Source organism: Camellia sinensis, chromosome 4 (genome assembly GCF_055761805.1).
Source record: "Camellia sinensis isolate YWXY chromosome 4, ASM5576180v1, whole genome shotgun sequence".
Lineage (NCBI taxonomy): Eukaryota > Viridiplantae > Streptophyta > Magnoliopsida > Ericales > Theaceae > Camellia > Camellia sinensis.
The window spans coordinates 192,182,294-192,194,407 of NC_138964.1; the positions used below are offsets into that span (position 1 = coordinate 192,182,294).

General features: G+C 31.8%; 1 protein-coding gene across 2 annotated transcripts; it reads left to right on the forward strand.

The window, feature by feature from the left end:
• Positions 1-153: 153 nt before the first annotated feature.
• On the forward strand, positions 154-9,388 carry LOC114274605 (UDP-N-acetylmuramoyl-L-alanyl-D-glutamate-2, 6-diaminopimelate ligase). Of its 2 annotated transcripts, none has more exons than XM_028216565.2 (5): positions 154-425; positions 3,623-3,675; positions 8,553-8,729; positions 8,818-8,907; positions 9,006-9,388. In XM_028216565.2, exons 1-5 carry the CDS (start codon positions 366-368, stop codon positions 9,172-9,174), a joined length of 549 nt encoding a protein of 182 aa, XP_028072366.2. In that variant the 5' UTR covers positions 154-365; the 3' UTR covers positions 9,175-9,388. The 2 variants fall into 2 exon arrangements, with proteins under 2 accessions (XP_028072366.2, XP_082723347.1); XM_082867221.1 differs by lacking the exon at positions 154-425 and adding an exon at positions 3,265-3,502.
• Positions 9,389-12,114: the final 2,726 nt, after the last annotated feature.

The window sequence follows — 12,114 nt, forward strand, 5'->3', positions numbered from 1 at the left end:
ATTTTAATTTTTTGAGTAATAACTAAAATAAAAAAAGAAAACATGTCATAACTAAACACAACATGAGACATAATTAAGAAACTCAAAAGCCATAACTAAAATATTATCATAATTAAAGAAAATATTGATCAAAACTAAAGAACAAAATAATATAATTATGATGTATATAATACACTATTTTCAAAGGGTACTAGAATTTTCCTAAAAACTATAGACTACTTGTATTTTTTTTAGATATCAGGACGTGAGCACAAGTTTGCTTGGAGCTTCCCATTGTATTCTCGCTGCGAAACCCTAACCCTAAACCCCTGAAAAGTGTGATTTTTTTTTTTCCCCCAGTTCCCAGAGGGAGATTGAAATCAAAGATGTCGGAAAGAGAAGAAGATATTGAATCGGACGCTCCCGAGGAATTCACGTCTGAACAGGTTTTTTTTCACTCTCTACTGCCCCAATTTTTTCTATATTACATTTCCCCCCCTTTTTCATCCAATTATGATCAATTCAAACATCCAAAAACAATTTTTTAGCAATTTTTTATTTTATTTTTTAGATACACCTAATCTAGATATATTTAAGAAATATAATATTTTGTAATTTTTTTTAAATTCACCAAATACAAAAAATAAAAAAAATAAAAAAATCAATAATACTGTAATAAATGTAAATGACGATTTTTTTGGTAATACTATAATAAATGTAGGTGAATAGACGAGAAAGAAAAATGGTGGTGGAAATAAAAATGAAAAATTCTATTTACATATAAAAATTTCATGAAAATATTGTGACAATGATATTGTTGTAAATATAAATCATGTTTATGAGTGTTTTGTTTTAAAGTGAAAAGTCATCATTAAGTTATATCATTGTGTTTGAAAATTTTGTATAAAATTTAAGGTGAATTTCACTAACAGTCCCTATAGTTTGGAACTCGTGTCACTTTGGTCTCTAACTTTTCAATTGTGACATATTTGGCCTTGAATTTTGAATCTTGTTCCAAATAAAAAAAATTGAAGATATCTTTACTCAAATTTAAGGGCAAAGTCCTCAATTAGATAAAATATAAACTAATTTGACAAAAATAAATATCAAAAAAATATTTTTGAATTTTTAAAAATTATTTCTACTCACTAAAGATAAAATTATGTAAAATTGATAAATCTTTTAGATATTTATTTATTTTACTAAATTAATTTTTATTATATGTTTGGATGATGATCATGCAATGGGTGCACCGTAATTGGACCGTGAAAAAGCCTTATAACCATCCATTACATGATCATTATCCAAACATATAATAAAAATTAATTTGGTAAAATAAATAAATAAATGTCTAAAAGATTTATCAATTTTACATAATTTTATTTTTGGTGGGTAAAAATTCGAAAATAACTTTTTAACATATATTTTTGTCAAATTAGTTTATATTATATCAACTTGACGATTTTGCCCTTGAAATTGAGTAATGGTATCTTTAATTGTCCTTATTTGAAACAAGATTTAAAACTCATGGTCAAATATATCATAATTGAAAAGCCATGGACCAAAAACTATAAAGACAATAAGTGTAATTCGCCCTAAAATTTATTTTTGTATATCATCACTCAATAAGAATATGTTCAGGTAAAATTTAATGATGAAAAGTTATAGAATATAGCCATGATAATAGGAAGAAAAAATGGAAGGAAAAAGGACAAAATAGTCATTTAAAAAAAATTTCCGTATGACATCAGCAATCCAAAGGACAATTATGTTAATATGCCTTTGTTTGGGGTGTGGGTTTACCTTTTGGCTTTTTGATTTTTTAGTTATTTTAGTCTGGGACTAAAAATCCACATTTGAGATAGGTTTTTTAGTTTTTTTGACTTTTGTGAGAAAAAAAAAAATTATAGATTAAATGTGACATTTTATTCTATTTGACTAAAATAATTTATTTTATCCTATATGACTATTTTACCCCAAAGTTACTTTCCAACCATAGAGTTTTATAAGAAACTTCTGGAATTATTTAAAATCTTGAAAGGCGAAAGTAATTTACCAAAAAATAATAAAAATTAAAATGATAAATTAAACTAACCTCCAAATTTAAAAAATATATACACATTAAATAATTACACAATTTAATATAATTATAAATTCTCTTAAAATTATAATTTACACAATAATTTTCATCAATAATTCTTTAGTTATATGTATGAAAAAAAATGATATTTTATATATTTTATACTTAAATATATGGAAACTTCTAATATACACATGCACACCCTTTAGGGTGTACCATATGCAGCATTAGTTATGTAATTTTCTTCTTTATAATTATGACTAATTTTCTTTTTTAATTATGACATTATTTTAGTTATGACTCATGAATTTTTTAGTTATGTCTCATATTGTGTTTTGTTACGACATTTTTTTTAGTAATGACTCAAAAAGTATGAAATTATGAATTTTTTTTATTATAATTATAAGGTGTATATAGAGTGTGTGCCATAATGTTTTTCCTAAATATATATTAGTATGTTTGGTTTTAGTTTTCTGAATTCAGTTTTTTGAAAATTGAGTTTTTTATTTTTCGTATTTTTTTGTTTTTAGTAAGTATTTTTAAAATTTTAAGTAATTTTTTTTAAATGCACCTTACTTAGATGTATCTAAATAGTAAAATATTTGTGAAAAAATAAAAAATGCAAAAAAAATATGAAAAATGTACTGAATTTTTATTTTTTTTGGTATTTAGTGTATTTTTTAAAAATTTATTTTACAAATATTATATTTTTTAAGTATATTTATGTTAGGTGTGTCTAAAAATTAAAAAACAATTGCTTAAAATATTAAAAAAATTCATTGAAAACATTAAAATACGACAAAATAAATAAGTAAAATTTTCTAAAAATCATAACCAAACAAAGTGTATACTTTTATATTTATCTCATGCATTTATACTATTTGTATTAGTTTCAGTTCATTTAACCTTATTAAAAGAAATATTAGTATAATTATGTTAAAACTATAAGAAACACTATGGTATACACCTTACAATTAAAAAAAATGACATAATTTTAATTTTTTGAGTAATAACTAAAATAAAAAAAGAAAAAATGTCATAACTAAACACAACATGAGACATAACTAAGAAACTCAAAAGTCATAACTAAAATAATATCATAATTAAAAAAAATATTGAGCAAAACTAAAGAACAAAATAATATAATTATGATGTATATAATACACTATTTTCAAAGGGTACTAGAATTTTCCTAAAAACTATAGACTATCACACTATTTTCAAAGGGTACTAGAATTTTCCTAAAAACTATAGACTATCAGGACGTGAGCACAAGTTTGCTTGGAGCTTCCCAGTGTATTCTCGCTGCGAAACCCTAACCCTAAACCCCTGAAAAGTGTGATTTTTTTTTTCCCAGTTCCCAGAGGGAGATTGAAATCAAAGATGTCGGAAAGAGAAGAAGATATTGAATCGGACGCTCCCGAGGAATTCACGTCTGAACAGGTTTTTTTTCACTCTCTACTGCCCCAATTTTTTCTATATTACATTTCCCCCCCTTTTTCATCCAATTATGATCAATTCAAACATCCAAAAACAAAAAAATTTAATTGTTTTTTGTTGCAGGGATTACATCAAGACGTGGAGATAAGAAAAGTTCAGAGTGAAAGCAAGGCTAGGTATGCTTTCCATCTCTTTGTGTTTGCATTCAATTGATGTATGTACTGCTGATTTGATTCCAAATAAAAATGGTGAAAGAAATCATCTCAACCCCCCATTCGAATCTAATGCCCAAGAATTCTATTTGGTAGTTCAATTCTTTATCCTTTTCTTGCTTTCATTTTTGGGAGATATCACATCTTTTGTATTCCAAATTATCTTAGGAGGACTAAGAAAATGATATTGCTTGAGATTTCCAATCCTAGAACTTTTGTTGAGTTGACTATTTTTTCCTTTTTTTTTTGGTGGGTTTCATACTATTTACAACTTGCCTCTGCTGGGGCTTGAACCCTGCACCTGATCTTTTATGGGTGGAAGGAGATGCCACTTAAAGCTAAAAGCTGGTGGTTACATTGAGTAGTTTGCGGTGCAGTTGTAATTATCATGATCATTGAGAGGACCAAGTCAGAAGATTCAATAGAATTATATAGCAGATTGGGATTCAATTAAAAAATTTAGGTAGCAGGATTGTATAACAGATTAGGATTCTCTCGCGCTGTCTCTCTCTCTGTGGTAGCTAGCTACTAATATCTTGTTATGTCACATAGACAAGGTTTGTCACGCCCCAATTTTTATTTACTTGGAAACATTCCCAAAGCTTGTAATTTAGGTCTATTTTTTTTTTTTTTATTAACAAACATCCATTACTCTTGAGTAATAGAAATATAATGATACATGTTCTCTCTCTCTCTCGATGAATACAATAATAACAATAATAAATGCCGAGCTTTCACTACGGAGCTACAAATAAATAATTACAAACATCCATGTACAATATTTATTTATTTCACATCTACAATGAAATTACATATAAAAGACACATGGATTTCTTAACTTTTCAATCAAAAAATCCAAACTTTCTTCCTGCAAGAGGATAAAACAACAAGGGGTGAGCACTAATGCCCAGTAAGAATCTCATAGTTCTCAATCAATAACTAGCACACAGATAGAAATGATCATGCATGCAGAGTGATACCATATAATAGGATGACATTTTGTAATATCAAAATATCATAAATAAAGTACTTTTTTCTCAAAAACTATTTAAACACTTTTAATTTACCTTTATTGCCGCAACTACTTCATTAAGTTTACCATCACCGATCCATAGTCCCCTTACCCATTTTCCTCTTTAAACCAAATTACACATCAATATGCAATTTTACAAATTCATCACAAGTCACAAATAACATCATCAACTCAACACACTTTTCAACACACATCTCGACACAATCCACCTTTTGCCGACTTACCACGGCGGGATAGCGGGCATCCGATTTATAACACTTTCCACCTTTCGCCAGTTACTATATGGTAGGAAGTAAACTCCCAAAAAATCATTTTCTCAAAAGTCATTTTTTTCCAAAACCCATATTTCTCTAAAAATCATTTTTCAACTTTTTAAAAACTATCCCCCACATTTGCCTGCTACTATACGGCAGGATGTAGGATGTGGGCACCCAAAACATTTTCGAAAACCATCCGTTTTTTCACTTTTGCTAGCTACAATATGACAGGACTGTGTGGACACCCAAAAATTATTTTTCCACTTTCGCCGGCTACTATACGGCAGGACTGTGTGGACACCCAAAAACATTTTCCCACATTCATCCAACGATAAGCCTAGACAGGGCAATTGGGCACCTTTAATTCAAACTACCCCCACATTTGCCGGCTACTATACGGCGGGACGTGGGCCCCCAAAAACTTTTTTTTTCAATTTTTAAAACCATCCCCCACATTTACCAGTTATTATACGGACGGTCGTGGGTACCGAAAAATCATTTTTCAACTCCCCGCGCGGGTACCAACACAATACCACCCAACACAACTCAACACAACCCAACACAACTCAACCCAAACTCAACATAACCCAACCCAACTCAACCCAAACTCAACACACCCAACACAACTCAACTCAACTCAACTCAAACTCAACATACCCAACACAACTCAACTCAACACAATTCAACATGATTCAACACAATTCATCATAGTTCAACATTATGCAACACAACTTAATTCAACATAAGTCAACACAACTTAATTCAACAACACTATTTGCAATTCAACATAGTTCAAGATAAATTCTTGAATCCCATTTCAACATTCCATAACCAAGTTTATGTCATCCATATCATTAACATATTTTTTCTCCCAAATTTCATTTCATATTATAGCATTATTTACAATGCCCATAACAAAGGTTCAATCGCTAATTTTTAACATAATTTTCAAACACTTCCAAAATCTAATTAAATTTGTATATATATAATTCAACCTCTCAATTTCATGATTGTACTTTCAATTTGAGCAAAATCATTATTTATCATCATGAATCAGCATAGGATTTTCAAGAAAAAATCAAGACTTTCAAGAAAAATTAAAACTTTTCATACCACTACTTCTTATTCCCATTTTTCCATTGATTATACACCCAAGGTTCACAATCCATAATCTTAACCCAACAATTGAACCCCAACACTTTAAACCCTAAACCCCCAAATTCCATGATATAACACTACATGCTCAAAAATATAGATTTTGCATTTATATAATCAAAATACCACAAATCTATCTATTAATGCAAATATTAAAGAAGAACTAAGATCCCTACCTCAAGAATCAAGCAAAAGAGCAAGCTTTGATGAGATTCCTTCACAAATCTGAATTCCAATCGGTAGAAAATGTTGAATTTCAAGCCTTCTTCACTTTCTTGTAAGGGATCTTGGCCAAATCTTTGAGGAATGGAAGATATTTGGGTCAAAAGTCTAGGGTTTTCGGACTAAGGGTAAGAGAGATGAAGAGAGAAGATGAAAGTGTGAAGAATGATCTAGAAAAGTGCCTTTAAACTTGCTGAATTTGCGCAGTCCGCTCGAGCGTCGCTTTCCACGCTCGAGTGTATCTGCTTCCAGCACAGATATAAAAACATCAAACGGGTCGGACTCCGTTCTAGGTTGTTCTTGTGTCCAAATCGAAGCTAGAAAATAAGCTTTCCAATGGTTCTAGCCTCACACCCAAATTCAAAGTGTGGAAAAAGAAAAGGGCAAAAGAGTGACGGCTGTTCGTAGGAAAAATTATCCGAATTAAATTCTTGGTTTACTCTTACTTTACCATTATGTTGCCACTTCAATCAATATCCCAAAATAAAATAAGAGGTTCCAAATATACTAATAAAAATGTTAAGGGCAATCTCACTTTCCACGCTCGAGCGTCGCTTTGCGTGCACAGACCAACAAAGCCGTCCGCTCGAGCGACCACTCCTACACTCGAGCGGGAATTCACAACTCTCAGAATTTCAGACAAACTGCAAAAATGCTGGGAGCCTCTCAAGTCCGCTCGAGCGTCAACTTCCCCGCTCAAGCGAAGGGAAAAATTCCGGATCGTTACAAGGTTTAAAATAAATCCCAGAACACATAAATCGGTCATGAACCTGGGCACATAATGTTTATGGATGGATAAATTTTTTCAAAAGTAAGCCCCACCAACTAACAAACTTTATAAAATCTTGTCCATTTGTATGCATGTTGAGTTTGATTTTGTGATCTGTTTGTGTGTTTGTAGCAGAACTGCCAAGTTTAGTGGCAATAATTGTCTGTCAACTAGAGTGAACAAAGGATGTTTTTTTTTTTTTTTTGGATAAATAGAGTGAACAAAGGATGTTATGTAACAATAATGTATAGGCCAGGCCAGTATGAGTGACTGGATTTCCTTTGTTGTTCCTTCAAATTACATTTTATAGATTTATTCCACATTTTTTTTGGGTGCACAAACACATGGGTATCATAATGCTTGATTGCAGGTCATGTATACATTTGCTTATTTGTTTCTTTTGAATTGTAATAACATATTAAAGTAAGATGTTATTAGAAACATCTCTGTTGTGATTGAATCAAGATTGTTCAGAATGTGATTGAATGTTAATTATCAACGTGAGCTCATGAGCTAGTTTTGGTTGTTTATACAGTTGAGAAAAAGAAAAAATAATAATAATAATAATAGAAAAGAAATATGAATTGAATTTGAGATTTCAAGGGTTTCAATTTTTAGAATTGGAGTAGTTTGTCATTTTATATGATTAAAATGAATCAGTTGGTTGTATGTGTGATGAGGGTACAGAGTTGGTCAATCATCTCCTAATGCGTTGTAAGATGTTCTTTGATACGTGGGCTCTTCTTTCGACTCCCAAGGGGGGTGACAGATCTTATACACTGTTGGAATGGCGCCAGAGTTAACAGAAATAGAAGGAAATCTTGGGAAGTTGCCCCGCTGTGTTTGATGTGGACCATTTGGGGTGAAAAGAATCAAAGATGTATTGAAGGATTGGAGAAACCCCTTTTAGTATTGAAATCTTTTTTTATGAGTTTTTTGTATAAGTGAATTTCCGGTGTCAGACACTTCAGTTGAGCGCTTTTGGATTTTATAGAAATGTAGAATGCTTGTTGCTTGAATAGCCTTTCTTTTTCTTGACTTTTTATTATTTAGTTTTTGTATGTGAGTTGCATACCCTTGATGTTTTTTAACGGTTATGTATGTGCTATGATTGTCAAGCTGTGATGCTAACCTCTTATAGTCCTATAACTAACATGGAAATCAACCTTGGCAACATAGACAGTGGATTCATTTAAACCACAATAATTGAACATATAATATGCATGAAACACAAAGGTTGTATAATTGTATTAGAACGTTTGTGATAATGTTCAACTATTAAATCTTGTATTATGCTTTTGACAGGTTCATTTGTTTTTATGCCTTTAAAGTCCCACTTTATGTGTTATTCTTGGTAAATATTGTTGTTTACAGATGACATGAAATATCTTCGTCCTCTTTGTAGGGTTGTTCGTGAAGGAAAAGAACGTCGTAGGCAATGGGCTCAAAAGAAAACACCAAGACGACCACGAACTAAAGAAAGCATCCAAGATGTTGTAGAAACTGAGACGATTGAGGATTCCCATGATAATAAAGGAATGCTACCAACTGACATAGTCCAACTGCTTGCAGCTCGGGAAAAGTATGTTATACATCTCTCTCTCACTCTCTCTGTCCCCATATATTTATATATGCAAAATCCTAATTAAGAAAACATATTGAATCTGCAGGCAAGTTTTTGTATCAGACTCCGAGGAAGAGAAGGAAGAGAAAACCATGAAAAAATCGACCTCAAAAAAGAAAAGGTCCAAAAGCACTGGGTGAGGGACTTCTTCCTTTCATGGTGACGAGAGAATAAAATGTCTTGCATAAATAGCTTCTCAATTAAACTCTCTCTCTCTTAATTATGCTTTCACAGGCTCGAACCTGTTATTTTGAAGGACATTCCACCTGCTCAATGCTTTCAGAACTCCTTGGAGTTTTTGAAGAAAAGGAAAATGCAGGTTTCAAGGTCATCTTCTGTTTTGAACAACTCCAATAAAGCTCTACGCATGCTCTCTACCTCTGGTTTGTTAAGTATGAAATGATGAATGACCAAATATGTCGACTCATTCTGGATCTGTCATTGATGTCTTGTTTTTCTTTTTCTTTTTCTTTTTCTTTTCGTTTCTCTTTCTTTTTGCTGTTATTAGTGGTGCACATTAGCATAAGTTTGTGCATGATCGACATGGAAAAGCCAGTATGTGCTAATTGTTAAATCATATGAATTAACTATTTGGGTCAATCTTCCCATTTCTACTATATCTTCTTTTGAGATTCTTTATTAGCCTGGAATGCTTTTTTGAGTCCTTAAATATGTCACTTGTTATACATTCATGGATGATACGATCATGATCTGTACCAGGTTTCACCAATAATTGGCTGATTGTGCAGTTTCTCTTCAGCCTAAGGCTGTTCAATCATTTGCGGTTGGGGTATACTATATTAACTTTAATTAATCTGTTTAGTTAATTATTAGCTGATCTCTCTCCACTCATCCACCATCTTGTTCTCAATTTTGCTTTAAGCTTTTCACAGTAGTTCCACCAAACAAAGGATAAATATTATATACAATGGGGATTCAATTGACACAAGCCTTGATGGTCATGGTGTTTTGAGAAGTTCATCCCTTGTGGGTTTTGCTTTATCATTGATTTCTAAAGATGGACCAAGTCAGTCACTATAAATAAATGGAGGGACTATATAATTGATATAAACATGAAGGCTGTTAGTCTGTGCTTGTATGACTGACCAAAGCCATGCCATTGCTTTTATGGCATTTTTACTTTAATTTTGTATGCTTCTATTTGGTAGGTAGGTTTTTTTTTTTTTTTTTTTTTTTTCTTTTTCACAGGGAGGAGTACGAAAAACCAACATGAAACCTGTGGAACAATTGATGTTGATGCTAACTTGGAAAGATTTTAGCCATCAAGATAGGATATGCTATTGAAAGCAGAAACAAGCCAAATAGAAGAGAATAATCAGTGTATATCCATCTCATAATTCATACATAGCATCAGACCCTGCTGGCTGGTGGTAAAGTCTCATGTTCATCACCAGCAGAGCAGCCAGTTCAACATTTTTTTACTTTTATTTATTTACAATCGGTAGGAGAGAAATAGGAAAATGGGAAACTACATAACGCAGCGGTAATGCTCCAACCCAGAAATCATGCTTGGTAGTGGAGTAACTCATCCACGAGACCAACCCTTGATCTTAGCCAATTACAGCAGTACTTTTAAGTTAAGGAGCAGAGAAAGCATCATCCTGTTCCAGCCACCTCTGCTGGTGGGCTGCAACCATATCAGCCTGTCCGGAGCAGGAAAAAGAGCTGCTGAGGAGAGCTTGGAAAGGGCTTCGGATCTTGTTTAAGCACTTGTGGTGTCGAATTCGCCGGAGGACTACATCTTTGTCCAGAGGCTCTGAGGTACTATGAGCTGATGATGATTTCAAGTAGAGGTAGCTTGTAACAGAGTTTGTGTCTCTACCATCTGAGACTGATGAGAGGTTCTTCACTTCCTGGCTCTTATTAGATGATATCACGAAAGCCATTTCTTGATCTTGGATGTGGAATTTTAGTAGTATATATGGAAGGAAATGGGAGAGATTGCGAGTGTTATATATAATGCAATTTGGGGCTCTGCATATAATATGTATACACACATGTTATGATATGTAGTTTATAAATGAGTTTTTCCTGTGGGTTGGTTTGGTCACTGGTTTTGTCTGTTACTTCATATGGGATGTTTTTTTATTTTGGGTTTCTTCCTCATGTTGCATGTCTCTAGTGTGGTGGGCTATGGGTCTGAGTGCACTGCCTAGATGAGTGTATGACAACAGGTGGTTTCACCCAAGTTGAATCACCATCCTTGTATGGTGGATAAGGCTTGTGTAATGTTAGAAACACACAAAATTTTCATTAAGTATGATATAGAAGTGAGACGAAAAAAAAATGTAAGAATTAAATAGAATCATGACACTACGGCTATGTTTGTTTGGGCGAATTGGATTAGCATTCCCATGACTAATAGTCTTAGGACTACGAATCCGTTGGATCATTGCCCCGTTTGGTGTAGCTGTTAAAATAACTTATAGATTATAGCTTAACAGATTATAGATTATGACTTTAATCAGAAGTTATTAATCTGTTTGGTGTAGCTGTTGGATTATAGATTTAAGTTGCTGAGTAGTGTTTGTTAAATAAGCTGTGAAATAGCTTTTTCAATTAATTTTTATTTTTTGTTTGTCTACATTTCTCATAAAAAATAATAATAATAATTTATAGTCCATTTGAGTCTTTTTCTATTTTTAAAAAAATAAAAAATAAAAAAATTTAAGAGTATAACCATAAATTAACATGTCCACAGCAGAAGCTGATAATCAGAAGTAAGGGGTGAGCAGCTTCTCAGAATCAGTTTTTTTGAGTTAAAATAAGCTGTTAGAATCAGAAGCTGTTTGAAATAAGTTTAACCAAACAGTCCAAAATAACTTTTTCAAAATTAAAAGCCATAAGTTAGCTTTGAAAAGCTGAAACAAACACCCCCCATGTATCCTATCTTAACTAATAGTCAAGTTTAAAATAATTAGTCCGTACTTTAATTGTTTAACCAAATATCGGATTAATAATTTTATTGGACTATTAGTCCAATCCCAAGCTCATGTCCACCCAAACAAACATGGCCTACAAGACAATAAATGTAGGAATAAATTATTACAATTTAAAAATAAAGAAGAAAAAAAAGAAGAAGAAATTTAAGACAAAATGAGGGTGCAAAAATATATACAAATCAATTGCTTAATACGTTCGTTAGTCAGCTAACAAACTAATTCATAAATTCCATTTCTCTTAAAAGATGAAATGGTAAAAGAAAAAAAGGAAAAAAAATGCAAGTATGAGACATGGAAAAGGTTTATGCCTTTTGTTTGCCTAACAATTAATTTGTTTCTCTGTGTCTAAAATAAATAAATAAATAAATAAGAAAAAAAGA